This window comes from Sprattus sprattus, assembly GCF_963457725.1.
Source record: "Sprattus sprattus genome assembly, chromosome: 21".
Lineage (NCBI taxonomy): Eukaryota > Metazoa > Chordata > Actinopteri > Clupeiformes > Clupeidae > Sprattus > Sprattus sprattus.
This window is the reverse complement of record NC_137919.1, coordinates 5512275-5532274: the sequence shown is the minus strand read 5'-3', so window position 1 is coordinate 5532274 and position 20000 is coordinate 5512275. Positions and strand designations below refer to the sequence as shown.

The window sequence follows — 20000 nt, the reverse complement described above, 5'->3', positions numbered from 1 at the left end:
CGGTGCTCCTCCGGCTGCTCCCCCACCCCCTCCTCCCTCCGGACCCCCCACCCACATGCACGGCCACGCGCAGCCTGATGCCCCTGGGGTGCCAAGGAAGGGCCTCGTGCCGTTCGTGCCCATGAGCGACGCACGCAGCGACCTGCTGGCCGCCATCCGAAGAGGTGAGATGGGGACTCCAACTCAGAAACTTCCGGAAGTTTACCTCAGTTGACTAAAGTTAGCACGTAATACATATATATCTCCAACGTACACATTCAAACAGCAACTCAATACAACGATGCTTCGGTAGTGGGCATAATTCAACAGTAACTTTATGTGAAATGCACTCCGACTCCGACTCAGTGTTCCATGTCTTAACTTCCTCCAGCGTTCCAAACAGGGTGTCTTGTTTACCTTGTTAGTTTGGTTCACTGTGAATGGTGATTGGTGGTTAGATAACAGTGCTGGTCTGAATATGTACTCTGTTACTTTCCTAGTGGGTAGGTAAATGTCAAGACCAACTGGCTAAGAAAGGGCACGGACTAAGGCTAAACCAGCCAATTTCAGTGATCTTTTTTGGGATATGAATTAATTATGGAAATTAGTCTAATTCTGCCTAAATGCATTTGTGGGAGTCTTTCTTTGGACATGTGATTTCAATTCCACACAATACTGTGTGGAAGGTTTCAACTGTTTTCTCTCCCTGTCCCTGTCCCTCTCTCTCATCTCTCTTTCTCTCTCTTCTCTCTCTCTCTTCTCTCCCTCCCTCTCTATATCCCTCTCTCTCCTCTCTCTTTCTCTCTCTTCTCTCTTCTCTCTCTCTTCTCACTCTCCCTCTCTCTGCTCTCCTTCTCTCTCTCTCTCTCCCTCTCTCTGCTCTCCTTCTCTCTCTCCCTCCCTCTCTCTCTTTCTCTCTCTTCTCTCTCTCTTCTCTCCCTCTCTCTCTCTTCTCCCTCTCCCTCTCTCTATCCCTCTCTCTGCTCTCCCTCTTTCTCTCTCCCCCTCCCTCTCTCTCTCTCTCTTCTCTCCCTCCCTCTCCCTCTCCCTCTCTCTCTCTCTCTCTCTCTCTCTCAGGTATCCAGCTGCGTAAGGTGCAGGAGCAGCGTGAACAGGAGGCCAAGAAGGAGCCGGTGGGGAACGACGTGGCCACCATCCTCTCCCGTCGCATCGCCGTGGAGTACAGCGAATCAGACGACGACTCCGAGCTGGACGAGAACGAATGGTCCGACTGAAAGGGGCGGGGCTAGAGAAGGGTTGGAGTGAGGAGGAGGAGGAGGAGAGAAGAGGATTATGGGATAGATCCAGGAAGTGTGCTGGCAAAACCAGCAGGATGTTTAAGGAACTGGTGAAAAGTCGTCGTGAAGGTTAAGGTCATGTAGCACAATGCTGTGTGTGTGTGTGTGTGTGTGTGTGTGTGTGCGTGTGTGTGTGTGTGTGGGTGTGTGTGTCCTTATACGCCACCACCCTCCCTGTCTTTGGTTCCTCCTCGTGGAGACCAACTACAAGGAGACATCTAAAGGGAGGTGTCTATCACAGTCAAAGACCCAGACATAGTTGCACACACATGTGTACATATAGTTTCACAGAGCAGGACCAGGGACTTGTCTTAAGACCCACAGTAAACTGCTAGACAAGAGAGCACCTGTTACCGATGGCTGATTTGCATTTGGCCGTTTGACACTAGGTGAAGGATCTCATCCAGCTGTAGAATTGCCTGTTATTGAAAACACTTACTTCTGACATCCTAAAGTCTTAATATATATTCAGTATCGGTAGGCTTTTTTAAACTCTCATATGTACGCACATACACATGTAAACACAAACATAATTAATAACAGTATGTAGACACACCATGCAGCGCTCATATCCGGTGACTAACTAACCTTCGAAAATGACCTCACCATCTTTCGAACTGCAGGCTGGTCGTCCATGGCAACCGTAATTTTAGTCCAGTGGCCTCGAATTGTAACAGTAGCTGTGAAGGTGGAGGAAGTGATGTGTGCCACAGGATATGAATGTATACTGTGGCAAGCTTCACATCACAGCAACCAACTGTTTCCATGGTGCTGGAACTCAGACTAATTAAAATATGAAAAGGTCACCTAAAGCACAAAAATGGCAATATCTATGGCCAAAAAGCATTTAATTGGTAGCCCCTTCCCCTACTTTTTTCTTTTTTAAGAAATATATATATATAACTTTTATTTATTTATGACTGACAATGTGAATTATAAAAAGCTACCAAGCATAGACAAGCTACTGTGACGAAATGTTTGGACAATCGGGAAAAACATACCTAAGTTTTAAATCTCTTTTAAATCAGTTTGTATTAGCTAGTAGTGTATGCTGTCAACTCTTTGACGGTCTTCCTGGTTAAAGTAGACTTTATTTAGCTTCAAATGGAAAACATTTGTCACTATTATTATTATAATTATTATTATTATTGCCTCAAGTGGTGTAGGAAATAAGCTGTGTGCAGTGCATTTGTTTGGGATTATTATGTTGATGAGGAGTCTGCTTTTAAGAGGAGTGTGAAGTACAAGCATATGAGCACAGTCAAACGTCAAACTCTACGCTGTCTGCAAACGCGTCAGTTCAACTCTACGGTTCTTCTCTACACTGCTACTCTACAGTTCTACGGTTCTACTCAGAAAAGTACTGTTGTTTTTTTTCGAAGCGCTTTTACCTCCATGAATTATTTCAACCGATTTCACTCAGACCTGTGGGTGTCCGGGAAGCGGGGACTGGCCAATGTCCAGAAGTGTACATAAAACCTGGGCACGAAGGAGTCTAGCGAACTACGCTAACTTGCTCAACTTGCCTTTACTGCATCATTTACAAGCTTGAGTACAAACCAGCACACTGTAACGCAGCGCTAATCAATAATCATTTATCAATATTTGTTAATCGGCTTAGCTCCCAGGGGAGCCGACCTGTCCTTGTTTCCTAATCTATTTTCCCGTGTCCTGTATCTCCCTGGCCTGACACACCTGATGGTGACTGAGGTGTTTGAAATCTATTGTTTGAAAAGACAGATGGACATGCAAGATCATTTGTGTAAGGGTGTGTTACGGTGCAGATCCATACAAGCGATCTGGGCGACGCGATCTGGGCGACCCCATGCATTTCAACGGGAGCCAGCTCCATTGTGACGTAAACCAGCGATCTGAGCGACGCGCCTGATGAAAATTCGAACATGCTCAAACTTATGCAAATGAGGAGCGATATTTCACCCGCAGCGGCCAACATTTCAGAGAAAGAACACGCCCACTCAAAGCAATGGAATTTGATCGCGTCGCTCAGATCGCTTGTATGGATTTGCACTGTTAGGGTACTAAAGAGGTGGCCCTCCTCTTGAAGGGTTCATCTAGCTTCAATCGAGAGCATTTATGAACTGAATCGGGTGTTAGAGGAGGGAGAGAAGGAAAACATGGAGAGCGGTGGTCAGACCATGGAGCGGAGCTGGGGCGTGCTGACGTAGCCTATTGGGGGCGAATAGGGGGTACGTCACTGCATCTGCCTCAGTCAGCTCTCTCTCTCTCTCTGTCTCTCTCCCCCCGTCTGTCTTCTCTCTCTCCCTCTCTCTCCCTCTCTAAGTCTTGTCGTTTAACCTGAAACACTGTGCTAAGTATATCGGTGGGGGTTAATTGGCCCTTCATGCACTGCATGTTGTCTAGCTGTCCCTCTCCTGTCACCTGGTTGAACTCATTACTGCTGCGCTTGATTAACTGAGTGGGCCTTGTTTCTTGGTAGCTGTATGCTGAACTGAATTGTTGACCATTGTCGTCGGTAAACAATAATTCCAGTGTTACATCGCTATCCAGTGACTGTGCAGAAGCTACCAAAATAATAGCAAAACTACCATGGAACTGGTTCTAGTTTACTTTGATATGTCACTGTGTGATAGGCCGGATAACAACCAGTCAGCTAGTGATTACTGCAAAATAACCCCCTTCGTTGTGATGCGAGATTTTCCCAACAGGAAGGTTCAGAAACCCCGGCTCACCTGTGCACACATACCTGTCAGGCGAGCTTACCTGGTGGAACAAAGCAGTGACTCAAACCCATAGCACTAAGCTGCCTGGACAACCACAACAGCACTGTACCACACCGCTTTTGTTAAAAGTGGTTGGCTGATCCTGCATGAGAAACGTCCTTCCTTCTGCAGATTTGTGTTTCAACTCTGATCTAACGTGGCTGCTTGGTAATCAGACGTGCTGAGAGTCTCAAATCAGCAGAATCAGACAGAAAGATAACAGCCATTGCTCAGGCAGTCCCGTGGAATGTTACGCAGACCTGTTAACAATTCGAAACTATTTTGTCATTTATATATTTTTAAATTCTCCTCTTCAACCTCAAAATCAAGTCCTCAGGTTGTAAAAGGGCTGCATCTCAAATTGTTGTAGTAGCCCATGTGGCTCCGTTAAGGGGACCTGGCAACCCCCTCGAAGCCCACAGAGGTCAGAGGTCATCAGAGGTCATCTTTGTAGTTTCCCATGCGGAGGGGCAGTCACACTCATCATCTCTTTGCCTATACTTGCGTTTTAAAGTTCTGAAGCTGTACAGAAGAAGAGCACAAAAAAAATATTTTTTAGATTTTATTTCACTTTTTTTATTTTTTATCTATTTATTGCTTAAATGTGCCACGGAGTAGCTACAGAACACGGGAAAGCTGCTACTGCCTGTCTAAGCAAGGTTATGTTTGGAAGCTACAGTGTATTGTGTTTGTATGTTTGGCCTGCAAGTTTGTGCAGTTTTTTGCTTAAGTCTTTTTGTTGTTTTTGTTTGTTTGAACATACAATTGTTGTTTAGCTTGTTTTGGTAAGACTGCTTGTAAACATTGGATATTTAGACTATTGAAGATGGGGAAAAAAGCAAATAACATCTATGTATCTTCTAGAACAAATTGTAGGCAAATATGCATGTATGAGTGAATAGTTAATAAAAAGAAATATAAAGACAATTTTGATTCTTTTCAGTGCGAGTTATTATCCACACACAATGTCCTGTAGTTCTGGTATATATTTATATATTTCAAGTTTTACATCACCTTTCCAAAATATGTTTTGAAAACAAGTTTAAACCATTTTCAGCTCTTTCAATTGTATATTATTATACGTATAATAGTTATTCTGCTTACAGCTACCAAAGCCAGAAATATTTATTTATTTATGTGTGTTAATTAATTCAATGGTTACTTTCTTTAAATAATATCTGCACACACAAAAAATAACATCATGGTTTGAAACTTGTCTAAATGCTAAAAATGTCTAAATGGTCTGACGCCTACTCTGCCTCATCTTTGTTGCTCATATGAATGTGCTCTTATGAGCACCTTGTGGTTAGTTCGCCAAGTAAGCCCCTTTTTAAAATGAATCCAACAATGAAATAGTGTGTTTACTAGTATGTTCTCTTATATTCATATTCAAACAGAGAAGTTTGATGACTTGCATTGCACAGGAACTGTACTGTATATTGTTACTAGATCAGCATAGTGCACCAGGTAAGCATGTATTTCACATGATAGTTGGTACGATCATGACGTAATAGTATGCACACATAATGTACGTAAAGTGGATGTGTGTGTGTGTGTGTGTGTGTGATAGTATGAGCATGACGTAATAGTATGCACACATAATGTCTGTAAAGTGGATGTGTGAGTGTGTGTGTGTGTGTGATAGTTGGTACGATCATGACGTAATAGTATGCACACATAATGTCTGTAAAGTGGATGTGTGAGTGTGTGTGTGGGATAGTTGGTACGATCATGATGTAATAGTATGAACACGTAATGTATGTAAAGTGGATGTGTGTGTGTGTGTGTGTGTGTGTGATAGTTGGTACGATCATGACGTAATAGTATGCTCACATAATGTCTGTAAAGTGGATGTGTGAGTGTGTGTGTGTGTGTGTGTGATAGTTGGTACGATCATGACGTAATAGTATGCACACATAATGTCTGTAAAGTGGATGTGTGAGTGTGTGTGTGTGTGTGATAGTTGGTACGATCATGACGTAATAGTATGCACACATAATGTCTGTAAAGTGGATGTGTGAGTGTGTGTGTGTGTGTGATAGTTGGTACGAGCATGACGTAATATTATGCACACATAATGTCTGTAAAGTGGATGTGTGAGTGTGTGTGTGTGTGTGTGTGTGTGTGTGTGTGTGTGTGATAGTAGGTACGATCATGATGTAATAGTATGAACACATAATGTATTTAAAGTGGATGTGTGTGTGTGTGTGTGTGTGTGATAGTTGGTACAATCATGACGTAATAGAATAATGTATGTAAAGTGCATGTGCTACAAGGGGTTGTAGTTTCAGCTCTAATTCTACAGACCTTCACTTATCTTTTGGGTCCATGTTGACTGCTCAACAAATAAGGCAAGTATACCCTTCCCTAGCAGTTCTACTTTTCTGCCTGGCTGATGCATTACGTTGCAAAAAGCATATCAAGATGACTGAACAGTTATAGTACAGTTATATTGTAACAAGGTATTGTTACTTGTTATGTAACAGTTGTTACAGTTTATAGCTATGAAACAATGCATAGGTGCAAAGTATTAATTATAGATAATGGAGACATACTAACAGGTGTATTGGTGTGTGTAGTGCACTGAGGAGGGTTGTAGAAGTATGCTTTTTTGATGATTCGTGATCATTCTTGGCTTCTTCTGAAAGTAGATCATTCTCATCTGCCTGGCCATCTCCACCTTTACGTCATATCTTCAATAAAGAAAATAAGTGTCTGATTTTACGCAGGGCTGGCAAAAGCAGATACATTTGCTCAGGCACAAACAGCTTCCACAGCTGGCCATTTCCTGGTAAAAAGGGGAAAACAACAAGATGGCTTTGACTCAAGTCTTTACCCACCCCACCCCACCCCACACCGCACCAGTGGCACTGCTCATCTTGACGTCAACGTCCGTGTTCTCGTGCGTCACATAAGCCAGAGTCATGCCATCCTGTGTCACCTCCTCCCTGTTTCTCCGTTTGTCCCATTAGTCTATTTTTAGGGGTGCTAGGCCCAGCTTCCCTATACCTTAGAGGTGTTAGGTCGTGGCAGAGGGAGTAATAGATGATGGGAGTTGTATTTTTTATTAACATTTTTTTTCAGAGAGGTTTGGTGATTGTAAAAGGAGAGAAGCAGTTTGAAATGATGAGTCATGCCCTGAGAGGGAATGGAGCATTCTTGATGGTGATATTCTCACCTTATCTTGCCAGTTGGATAGGTGTGTGTGTTTTTTGTATGCACCAAGAATGAAACATAATTTGTTTTTAAGTGCATTTAAGGGCATCAAGCCAAGTGCCACTGCAAAGTAGCCTATTCAAATGCTACCCTGAGTTTGAAACTTGAGTGACTGACTTGAATGCGTTTCTAATGGGCAGTCTGTCACTTCAGAGTATACTGCGTTCCTTTGTCGGATATGATGCGGCATTTTCATCACTTTCTAGCACAGGCGGTGTTCTGAGGGCGTCCAGCCTCCTTACTTCGCGTTCTAATGGCTGCGGGAATCGTCTCATCGCTCTGGTTTGTTTTTGCACCGTACCGCTGGGCTGTGACTCACTGCCGTTGAGGGGGTGATACCGTCCACACTGCGCTGTCCTTCGCCGGAAAATGACGGTACCTCTGCAGGCCGGGGCGTTCATTCTGTGATTCATCGGTGCGTGGGTGAGTCTAGGCGTGTGTGTGTGTGTGTGTGTGTGTGCCTGCGTGACTGGAGGCGGTGTGCGTGGGTGGGTAGGTGGCTTCGATCTTCGTGCAGAGAGTTTTCCCTCTCAGCCCACCACTCTCTCCCCATCGTGTCGTGTTGCGCTTTCTATTTCTTACCAGCAGGCGGAGCCGTTATACATGAAATTGCCCCACGGCTCACGTCCTTGGAGGTGGAGTATGCTGTCTGCGGGTGTGCTCGCTCACAGCACCCCCAGTGCGTCATAACTGAGGGTAAGTGCGATGCGATGTGCTCCCGTCCGCGAGTTGGTCGCTCTCGTGGCACTATGTATTCAAGCCAAGGGTGTGCGTGCAATGTCTGAATTCTCCCTTTAACTCCGACACGAACGCATGCACGCATCCCGAGGACTCGCTTAGAGCCTATTTCTTTCAGTCCCGGAACAACAGAAAACTGTACGGTGTCCTTTTGAGACACTGTTGTAGGAGATGAGTTTGTTTTATAGCCCATAATCCGGACATCTCCAACACCAGGCTAATTGCTTCTTAGCACAAGCACATTTGGAGTCTTCTGGAAACCACTCATTTATGTTAATGGAACAGGAGTCACTCTGTGTCTAAAGCCCTACTTGATCTATGACCTAAAGTCTACCTACCACTTTAGCCAAACTATGGCGAATTACACCTTTTTTTTATTTACTCAGCTCAAGCTCAAGCTCATGCTCATCTAGATAGCATATGCAAATGTGACATCATCGCGTATGCATATTACACAAAGTTACACAAAGCCAGTTTACACAAAGTTTCAAAGTGTGTTTTTAGATCTAAAAACATCACCGCAGCGGCGGACCTCGATGACCACATAGTTGGTTACGGGCAGGCTCTCGTTGCGTTGGAGCCGACCGGTTTCTCGCTGCCTTGCTTTTCGTTCCGTTGGCTAGAAGGTGTTCGTCGTGCTCGTCGCGCTACAGGATCGACGACGCTGACTGGAAGAGTGCGTTATGTAAGCGGAGAAACGTTAATAATGTATGCCTTGCTCTTTTGATCTCTACGCTTCATTACGCTGGAACGCAGGCATGCGAACACAACCACCCCAATACCACAAACAACACCTACAGCCAGAATTGTTTTCATGTTTTATTCCACAAAGTATCATTTTTTTTTATCATCTCTTTTTTTCTTTTCTCCTTTATATTTACAGTAATAAAAATAAATAATTTTCATTAAGGAGTACATTCGACACGAACAGTGCAATGTGTAGCATGTTTCCTCTCGTAAAGTGCATTGTCATCAGATTTTAATTCACAATACAAAGAAAAGGAAAAAAAAAAAGAAAAAAAACGTATAAATAAAAAAACGAAAGTACACCATCATGTGCATGTTAACGTCACAGTATTATTAACCATACATTCTCTTTCCCATACATACCCCAAATAAGGACTTGTGATTCTGAACTATATTTAAACTCACGGTTGCCAACAAACTTTGATATTTCAAAGTGACAAATCGTCCAATGGGTTGTTACCTGTAACATACTGTAGAGGTTAAAACCCAAAGCCACAGTAGGTACAATCTGTATGAGAGATTAGCTCTGTAATTGGTACGGATCTGTTTTTTCTTCACAGCTCATAGAAAAAGGGACCTCCTGCATCTTGTGCCTCCATAGATCAACCACCTCTGAAAGGAAAATCAGAAGTACGCCATTGTTACCCTGTGGCAATCCAAACAATCAACAGAATCTGATATCCAAAAAAAAAAAGCCATTCCACTAACCAACCGCAAAAAAAGGCCTTACTGTTACACTGCAAGGCTTAACTCCAAATCAGCCATTTTCTAAAGACTAATACAAAATGTGAGAAAGTGGCCCAAAGAGAAGTCCCATTGTTGTTCCTACTGATAGAGAGATACACCCACTGTCCCATGACCCAACACATACCCTGCTGCCCTACAGAACCACTGCCCAGGTCTGGTTTAATGGACTAGAGAAGGGATTTCAAGTACTCCAGATATGTTTGAAACAATTCTTGCTTTCTAGCGTTACTGGAAGAGGGTATTTTTAGAAGAGCTTGCTTTAGGGCAGGGTGGCAAAGTAGAGGGAGGTGCCAAGGAACAACTTTGAAATGACCGGGTTTCGCTTTTTTTTTCTCTCTCTCTCTGTCAGTGACGTCCTATGAGTCACAGAAAGGTTTTCGTTTTCTCTCTTTTCACCCCTGCTTAGTCATCACGTACCTCTTCTCCTTCTCTCTCTCTCTTTCTTTCTTTCTCTCTCTCTCTCTTCTCTCACAATAACAAGCGCTATACTGCTACTAACACGTCAGTTTCTTAAGATAAATCTGAACCAGGTTAGGTCCAGTCGCTTCCCTAACAGCCAGATCAGTTAACTCGGTCTACAACAGATCCCAGATAACAGCCAGATCAGTTAACTCGGTCTACAACAGATCCCAGATAACAGCCAGATCAGTTAACTCGGTCTAAAACAGATCCCAGATCAGTTAACTTGGTCTATAACAGATCCCAGATAGGACGGACAGGTGGGCCACATCAGCGGGTGACCTCAGGTTGGCATCTCTCTGCCCGTCCTGTGCCATCTGTTTCGGTTCCCAGACTGACACTGCCAGAGGCATTCCTGCTTTACACGGCCACCAGAGAGGACAGAGCGAGACAGAGAGAAAGAAGATTGGCAGGAACCCACAGGTTTCATGGGGCTTTTGACCTATCATCTTCAGCTAAACAGGCAGCCTTCCACCTGGTCCAGTATCGGGACACCTGATTGGACTGTAACCCACAGGTTTCGTGTGGCTGTCAGCATATCACCTTCAGTTAAATAGGTGAGGTCCTCCCAAAACATTAGTTTGTTCCCCCCTGTTTTTTTTTTTTTTAATCATGTGAACACAAGCTTAGATGTGGTGATGTTCACTACAGATCCCGTACGCCACCAATGAATGAAATACATTACAGAAAAAAGTAAGACACTGATGAGTTTTAAAAAAAAAATATATGGCACTTTCATCATTGCCAACACATTTTTTTTTCCTCGAGAATCGATTGATAAGAACACGGATATATTACACACACACAGTTACAGCCATGTCAGAAAACCCATGCTCAGTTGTTGCTTATAAAAATAGATGTTTCCATACAGCATTGCATAAGAAAAATAACCATGGGGGTTCCCCTCGAAATGACTGAATGTACAGCAGTTCTCTCTCTGTGGTTGTGGTGTGGAGTTACAATTCTGAAAGAAACAGCTTGGCACAGGGAAGGCTGAGGCTCCTGCCATAAGACTCCGATTGAACAGAATGGGTTTAGAGAGAATAGGGGCACAGTGTATCAAGTCACCCCATCCTACTTTTCCAGGCATAAGCGAATGGTGTATTAACAGATGTCTCTCGCTCTCTCTCTCTCTCACACACACACACACACACACACACACACACACACATTCAACCACTCTTACATAGACACACACACACACACTTCAAAAGGGCCTCTCACCATCCATTGCAATGGAAGAAAATCCCCAGGTTTCCATCAGAATTGTTTTTTTTACATCAGTGAAATATACAGCAAAACTGATAAAGTGGCCCAACGTTGGTCACTTTGTCATACTGCAGGAATATACAGTATTTATAGATTTAAACACACAGGCTCTGCCTTTGTTTCTGGTATTCTGAAGACAAGAAGATATGAAAGTTGATTTCACGTCAATGTAGTTTTCAATACTGTCAAGAGGTTTGGTAGATTTTTTTTTCTCTCTTATACATAACAAACTGTACACATTGAAACGTTATTGCGAGGAAACTCGAGATAAGGCCAGAATTGAACATACACATATCTGGCATGTCAAAGTAAGACAGCGCCGTTTCTAAATAGGCCTCATTATAGGCCGTTTCTCCTCCACATAAAATGAATACAAATTAAAAAAAATATCACGTTAAAAACGCACAGTATAAAAACTACAACATCCTACGTAGTACATCATTTGTGTGACCTCTTTGCCTCATTTTAAGTCCGTTTTTTTGTGTGTGTTTTTGTTTTACTTTTTAATGTGTGTTGTTGCAACAGGATGGATTTGCAATGTCCTTGCTGTAACAGTGAATTAAAACAACGGTGATAGTTAATTTGTTTAGCTATTTTCGCATCAAGGCTACTGACACTAGTTCCTTAACATGTGGTTGTAAATCCACACAGCCGTCTCTCCAACGAAAGAGAATGGCTACCTGCAATTTATTACAAGTAGGCCTATAGGTCATTATATCTGGACTTCACCGCAGACGACTTTTCTTCTCACTTTCAATATGCTATTTATATCCTTTTCCAATTTAGTTTCAGCAATCCAGGAGAAGCTGCCCTCTAGCAACAAAATGGACTTAAGCCTCGCTGTGGAAAACATGTTACCGCCGGTCGAGTCAAAGCGCCTCGGCTGGCGTCTCATTTTGCATGAAATCATTTGCCGAGCAAATCCTCATTAACCTCTGTGTCTAGCTGCCCCGTGGCCTTGACGTTCTGCTCTCTTACATGAACAGCGTAAACGAGATTGCTTCTGGGGAATAGAGACAGAAAAAAAATAAGCTACGAGGTTGGCTTCGAAGCAGTGCTGTGTATTATGGCCAAAAACTAACATTTTGTTAGTTAAACTAGGCTATATTTGTACAAAAATAGTCTAGGCTTAATATTATAGTGCAGCATTGGGGTTTAATGCCCAGATGGTAAATGGGCAAATGTCTTCATACACGGCCGTGGTATAAGCAAAGATGTCAGCAAACATTTCGACATTTAATTGGAAACGATCTTCTTACAATTTGTTGAGTTTCAGGAGTGCCAGAAGCTCTTAACTTTTGGCTTGTTAGCTCATTGGCCAAAACACTCCAACGTAGATTGATTTGCAGTGGTCTGTCTTGCATATGATCTTGATCAATCTGGATTCAATCTGCAAACAGACCCTTAATTTGCTTTCGCCTGTAAATTAACAGCACGTAACATAGGCTGATGGCCTACCTAATGCAAAGGCAATGTCGAATGTTTCTGCTGAGGTCATAGAAGGTGTTAACTCGTTCAGGTTGTCCATGCCCGTGACTGCGTTCTGCACTACTGCATCAGAAGCTATTGGATTTCTCTGCCAAACACCAATTAGATCGTCTTGCGTTGAAACAAACAGTAGCAGGTGTGACATGTGTGAACACATTACAAAGGGTGTAAAAACCTGGATTGTCAACTTTTGCCCGAGAAAGCGTGCACACTTCCGCTCTCGGGAGTGCGTTCTTCTCACCTCTTTCTCGTGCATAATTAAACGAACAACGCGCTTCTTGTGTAAAAAAAAAGCAGCTTTGCATCGTGGGTATTGGGGCTTCTGCTCTTGTTTCGCTCTCCATGGTGCTGGAACGTCTTTGGCACCGTCTGAAAACCTGATCTTCCGTGTCGTTGTGCTTTAGCGAATCCATGAGAGGCGTTTTACATAACATTTTAAAATGATTAAAAAAAAACGAATTCAGTGATTTGAGGGCGTGATTGTGAGAGGCAACCTTTCCCAGGCTGTGTATGCATAAAGTCTTTTCGGTCAGTTTGAAGCTGGATTTGAATGGACAGCGTCATAGCTTGGAATGTCAGTTGAGACTCGTGTCCTCAGAAGCGGACATTTACAGAACTTTCCTTGGCACGATAATGGATTCCTCAAGTACAATGGGCAGAATGTCGCTTTACCCAAACATCGATTGGTTGCAACAGCAATATCGAGTCTTCCTACAGAAAACGCAACCTGGTTGCTTTTTATGCCCTGTGTTTATTCCTGACTAGATTAAACGGAGTTTGGTCATTTCCCTGCCTATTATCCTCTTCTTTTAACACGACAGAATGGTATTTTGGCGAAATAAACCTTGCAACATTTGCAGAAGAAGCCGAGCTCTTCTCCTGTCACCGACCGTGATAAGTGCTACTGAATGTGAAGTGATATTAAAATGGACCACACTCTTGTCATTTGTGCTAAAAATGTTAAGAGTGAGATTTCACACGCTTTTTCTGTGACGAGACCTAGGACAAGTCCCAACCTGCGACGTTTAACAGGGTCGACTGAGGCGTTCTCGGTGTACACTTCTATACGCCTTTATACATACAGGCATATACCCCCCCTCCCCTGACAAACCCGTCACACTCGCGATGCAGATAATACTCCGTGAACACTGACACAGTAGAGGCCAATATGAACGTTTTAGCAAATTAAAAGTAGCCCCAAACCTACACATCACTAGATGTCCTTGGCCGCAGTGAGAGGTTGGTGGGGAAGCAGCCGCAACACGCAAGCCATAGCGATTTTTGGATGTCGGGATTTCTAAAGGCATAAATAATGGGGTTGATCACCGAGTTACACGTGGCCAGCAACACAGTGGCGTAAGTGTACACGATGGGGTAGCTGGAGTCTGCCACAATGGAGTACATGGCGAAGGGCATCCAGCACATGGCAAAGGTGCACAGGATGGCAGACAGCGTGCACACGCCTTTGGTGGTGGAGATGACTATGAAATGGTTCTGCACGGCGATCTGCTGTGCGTGGCGGAAGGCGATCTTGCAGATCTGCAGGTAGAGCTGCATCATAAACGCGAAGACGAGCAAAAACGTCACCGCCAGAACCACCGCGTTGTTCTTGGTGACCGGGCGGCAGATGCTGCAGCTGGACTCGTTACGCAAGCAGTTCCAACCGAGCACCGGCAGAAGCCCCAGCATGATACACACCAGCCAGATGACCACGACCATGACGTAGGTGTACGTGACGGTGCGCTCCGTGTGGTAGGTCAGCGCGTTATACAGCGAGAGATACCGGTCCACCGTGATGGCCAGAATGTTGAGGATGGAGGCAGAGAAGGCAGCGATGAGTAGTCCCACTGAGAAAAGAGTGACGAACTCTGAGTCTAGGATGTAGACAAAGATAAAGTTCAGAATGAGACCCAAGCCGGCGAGCAGGTCCGCGAAGGCCAGGCTACCGATCAGGACGAACATTGGCCCCCGCAGCGTAGGTGTGTAGAAGAGGATGGCAATGACAATCGCATTCTCGCAGGAGATGAGCGTGCCCGTCACGCACAGAGCAATGTCCCACGGACTGACAGTCAGCGGCCGGAGGTCCTGCGTCTTCACCGGAGACGAGTTCTGCACGTCCTGGAAATTGAAGGAGGAGGTGTTCTGGAGTTCGTTGCTCATTGCTGCAGCAAAAGAGTGAATCATAGCTGATGGAGAAAGGGAGAGGAGAGGAGGGAGGGAGGGAGGGAGCGAGCAGGAGGTGCGGGGGAAAATGGAAGGCAAAGAGAAACGTGTGTGTCAAAACAGCTGGAATTACATCGCTGCACAAATAACGCAGAAATCCCTAGTAGAATGAACCCTAAAGCCCTGTCCGAATACTCCCTAGCACCCAAAATCCTCACTGAACAAGAAAAATGTATAATGCATATCTACGCCTTCAAGATGCATGTGTCCTTAAACATTCTGCATGAAACACAAGGAAAGTAAAACGTCTTGAGGACACCACCAAATGCCCTTACGTCTACATACATTCCTACAGTCCATAGTTCATTTCCACATTATATTCATGCGACAAAATACTTTGTAAACTCGCCCGATATTTTAAACCACACTGAATCTTCAAACTTCTCTTCAGTGTCACTATAAAACATCTCTGCGCATTTTTCCTTGCTTGGATGAGGGCGACCTGTTTTCTTGAACGTGCGCCCATCACTATGCGTCTATTTTTAGAAACGGTCTAAAAATAATTCACACCACCTTAATACGGGGTGTCTTATGAAAGCATTGTCTGTGCCTTAAGAAACAGTTATCGTATGCTTATTCCTGACGCCACATACGCAGCCAGAAATCAAAGAGCTAATTTTAACTCTGCGCGCCACCGTTTCATTCACAAATTCCCTGGTAGCTTCGCTTATCAAAAACATCCCGACGTTGACTCCAAAAGCCTCCCGAAAGGTGGATACCTCACTGGCAAATCGTCATAATGCCAACACAGAACGTATACTAACGAGCAAATGTTGTGTCTTGTTTTTTTGTTGAGAGATTAAGTTAACCACATTAGTGTATAAGAATACACAAAGCATCAACAAACAAAACCTCAGCCATAGCGCTGCAGTGCACCGTCCTCCCCAAAGCGCAGTCTTGGACTACCAGACGCGAAGAAACCGAATATACAGCCTTTACGGGGAAAATAAGGAAAACACAGAGAACGAAAACGTGAAATTACCAGCATATGGCGGTCTTCTCCTTTGAGTGGGTCACGCCGATACAAACTCTACTAATGTTTTATATTCCTCGTGTAGAGTCCTTGCGAAAAGCGCGCTCCTTGTTGGTTAGCATTGCTAATGATGTTGGCAGCCCGATGGCACTGCCTTGCCTGGTGCTCCCCCCACACACTCCCCCTCCATTGGACCTACCGATGATTTTCCCCTCTGACGTCAAAAGTCTTCACTATAGTCATGATCGAGTCTGTGAATCAGAGGTGCTGTGGCTAGAATAAATAATAAAACTGATGCAAACAGCTGCGCGTTTCTCTCTTATAAACCATAAGACGTGCGAATTTAACGGTTGCCCTATGACCACTGACGCCTTGTATACAGTTCCACCGAGTGTAATTCATAATGCCCCTGTGTCACTGTCAGGCTTTTTTTAGTCTGTCTGTCTGGTCTCTATTGCAATTGTTACTAAACCCTTTGAACCCAAAACAATTGGAAAGAAGTGAGAATTGATCGGAGGCTCCTCAGTTATAATAATAATAATAATAATAATAATAATAATAATAATAAAGCTTTATTTGTATAGCACCTTTCATACAAAAAAAATGCAGCTCAAAGTGCTTTACATAGAGACAGAACCCATGATGGATGTTATACCTTGTGGACTCCAATGCGTGTTGATGTCATATTAATCTTCATTTGACAGTTTTGTCACCTGTTCTAATCATGACTGAAAAAGTGGACGTTGTTTAGTAGGCTAATACGTCAGATTCATTTCCACTCTTACACAACTAGTCGCAGGGGTGGGTCCCTGCAAATTAATACATGCTCTAAATCCAGGATTTTACGACCATATTTTATACCTCTTCAGAAAAACGATTAAAAAAAAAAATTACACCCTTGACACAAGGACTCTTACTAAACATGCCAATTTCTCTATTTTTCAGTTAATTATCCTTGCCTGGGCCATAAGTAATAACTTATAATATACTGGCATCACAGGAGCTGCGGATTTGTTATTAGATACCAGTAGAAAAGATCTTCAGCTACCTCCCACTGACCTGTGGGAGGGTGGCAGGTCTAAATACAACTCTGTAAGAAAAAAATGTTCAGTGCAATTTTCCCTTTTCTTATCCTTTACCTCCACGAGTACCATAGGGAATGTTTGAAAAATCTTGGAAGGCTGACACTGAGGCTCTGAGACACTGAGGCATGGATTTGGGTGCATGATGACACCTACATGTATTCCCTTGCTAAATAAATCACACTGAATTAGAGAGCAAATGGACTTTTTTGGTATGGTACTTAAATAATCATTGTCCCTGTGTGTGTGTGTGTGTGTGTGTGTGTGTGTGTGTGTGTGTGTGTGTGTGTGTGTGTGTGTGTGTGTGTGTGTGTGTGTGTGTGTGTGTGTGTGTGTTTGTGTGTGTGTGTGTGTGGTTTGTTACCCCTCTCTTTTACCTCCCCTTTCCCCAGAGGATGATCTTATGAAGGGAAGCTAAGGGAAGCTCCTGATTGGAATAGCAATGTGAGCTGGTCCGCCACTGGCTGGCGAGAAGCGGAGTGGCTCGTCCCGTTCATTCATGAAGGAGCCCACCAATCCTTGCCAGCCTACAGCCCCCCATTCATCTTCACCGCTCGGCATTCTGGGTAGGCAATTACATCATCCAGTAGCTTCGCATCCGTGGCTGGGAAATGGGGGCTTTTTTCTTTCTTGCCATGTTCGGACAAAATGCAAGCATGTGTGCAGAGGCAAGTGTGTACACGGATACAGACGCACACACACACAGACACACACACACACACAGACACACACACACACACACAGACACACACACACACACACACACACACACACACACACACACACACACACACAGACACACACACACACACACACACACACACACACACACACACAGACACACACACACACACACAGACACACACACACACACACACACACACACACACACACACACACACACACAGAGAGCTGCACACGCACACACACTCATACACACTTAGGTATACATACAGTATGTATAACACCTACTGTAGAAATATTGTTATCCTCAGCTACGATATGCATTCTGATTTAGTCGTCTAAATTAAGGACTACTGACACTCACATAACACCACATTATGTTTATATCTCAGCTAGTATGAAAAGCTGCAAATGTAGGTGAATGGCAATTGCTCTTGTGCCTTTTTCAAAAGAACATCTTAATAAGCGGCCGGATTGTTAATCTTGCTCGGAAACAGGTTGGTTATGTTTTATTGACGAATGAATAAATTGTCAGCAATCCTCTGTTCGCCCCAAATGGACTATTACCAAATTCCCATCCACTCTACGGATCCTGCTGACACTGTCCGAACAGAGGAACTCTTCAGTCAGCAGATGTGAGAGTCTTCTGTGTGTGTGTGTGTGTGTGTGTGTGTGTGTGTGAAGGGGGCGGGGTGGATGTGTGTGTGTGTATTAATGTGGATGTGTGTACTTGTGCATGGATGTGTGTATTCATGTCACTGTCTGTCTGTCTCTATGTGCATGTACTCTATGTGCGTGTGAGTGCATTTCTGTATGCATGCATACCAGTGCATGTTCTGGTACTCCTGTGCACGCCCATGCATTAATGTGCATGGTTGTGTAAGCCTCTCTCGCTCTTCCCCTCCCTGTCTCTCTATCTCTCCCTCTCTCCCTCCCTCCCTCTCTCTCTCTCTCTCTCTCTCCCTCTCCCTCTTTCTCTCCCTCTCTGTCACTCTATCTCTCCCTCCCTGTCTCTCTCTCTCCCTTTCTCCCTCCCTGTCTCTCTATCTCTCCCTTTCTCCCTTCCTGTCTCTCTCTCTCTCCCTTTTCCTCTCTCTCTCTCCCTCTACCTCTCCCTCTCTTTCCCTCTCTCTCCCTCCCTGTCTCTCTCTCTCCCTCTCTCTCCCTCCCTGTCTCTCTATCTCTCCCTCTCTCTCCCTCTCCCTCTCCCTCTCCTTCTCTCTCTCTCTCTCTCTCTCTTTATGCTGGCACTCAGTCTGTTTGTGTTCCCCACTCACTGGCTGTGGAAATCGTAGCCGCGGACAGAAAGAGGTCACCTAGTGAAGAAGCAGACGGCACACACCAAGACTCCTCTCCACCCTCTCTCTCTCTCTCTTTCTCTCTCCCCCTCCCTCTTCCCCTCTCCCACTCTCACTATCCTTCTATCACCTCCTCCTCTCATCTTCACTCTATCTCCCCTTCATCTCCTCACTCCCTCTTCCTCTCCCTCTTGTACTCTCTCTGCATTATCTTTCCCTCCTCTACTCTTCCCTTTCTTCTCTTATTCTCTTTCTCTCTCTTCACCTCCCCCCCCCCCCCCCTCTCTCTCTTTACTCGCCGTGGTTCAGCACATCTGCATCACACACAGGGGCATTTGCTGGTGTTGTGACTATACAGACGTCACTGAATGTCCCTTGAGTAGCCAGAGGAAAACTAGTAACAAAGCCACAGAAGAGGCAAGAGCATGGATGAGAGAAGAGGGAAAGAGAGAGAGAGAGAGAGAAAGAGCAAGAGAGAGGTAGGGAGAGTGAAAGAGAGACAGACAGAGGGAGGGAGAGAGAGAAGGATAAAGAAAGGGAGAGAGAGATAATGATAAAGAAAGGGATAGAGAGAGAGAAGGATAAAGAGAGGGAGAGAGAGAAGGATAAAGAAAGGGAGAGAGAGAAGGATAAAGAGAGGGAGAGAGAGAAGGATAAAGAGAGGGAGAGAGAGAGAAGGATAAAGAGAGGGAGAGAGAGAGAATGATAAAGAAAGGGAGAGAGAGAGAGAAGGATAAAGAAAGGGAGAGAGAGAGAGAAGGATAAAGAAAGGGAGAGAGAGAGAATGATAAAGAAAGGGATAGAGAGAGAGAAGGATAAAGAGAGGGAGAGAGAGAAGGATAAAGAAAGGGAGAGAGAGAAGGATAAAGAGAGGGAGAGAGAAGGATAAAGAGAGGGAGAGAGAGAAGGATAAAGAGAGGGAGAGAGAGAGAGAGAGAGAAGGATAAAGAGAGGGAGAGAGAGAGAAGGATAAAGAAAGGGAGAGAGAGAGAGAAGGATAAAGAAAGAGAGGGAGAGAGAGAGAAGGATAAAGAAAGGAAGAGCAGTCGGTACTTTGA

At 44.4% G+C, this 20000-nt stretch overlaps 2 protein-coding genes across 2 annotated transcripts in view; one reads left to right on the top strand and one right to left on the bottom strand.

Annotated features, from left to right (window-relative positions):
* LOC308382217 (actin-binding protein WASF3) overlaps window positions 1-1576 on the top strand; it is a gene marked incomplete at its 5' end in the record, with an annotated part of 20638 nt that extends 19062 nt beyond the window's left edge. The window contains 2 exon segments of the mRNA XM_080859910.1: window positions 1-164; window positions 1057-1576. The exon segment at window positions 1-164 is cut by the window's left edge and continues 8 nt beyond it. Coding sequence (XP_080716036.1) covers window positions 1-164; window positions 1057-1214 — 322 coding nt within the window. The 3' untranslated portion in view covers window positions 1215-1576.
* Window positions 1577-13885: 12309 nt separating this feature from the next.
* On the bottom strand, window positions 13886-14866 carry gpr185b (G protein-coupled receptor 185 b; the record flags this gene model as incomplete). The annotated part of the gene is made up of 1 exon (XM_080859889.1): window positions 13886-14866. One exon carries the CDS (start codon window positions 14864-14866, stop codon window positions 13886-13888), a length of 981 nt encoding a protein of 326 aa, XP_080716015.1.
* Window positions 14867-20000: the final 5134 nt, after the last annotated feature.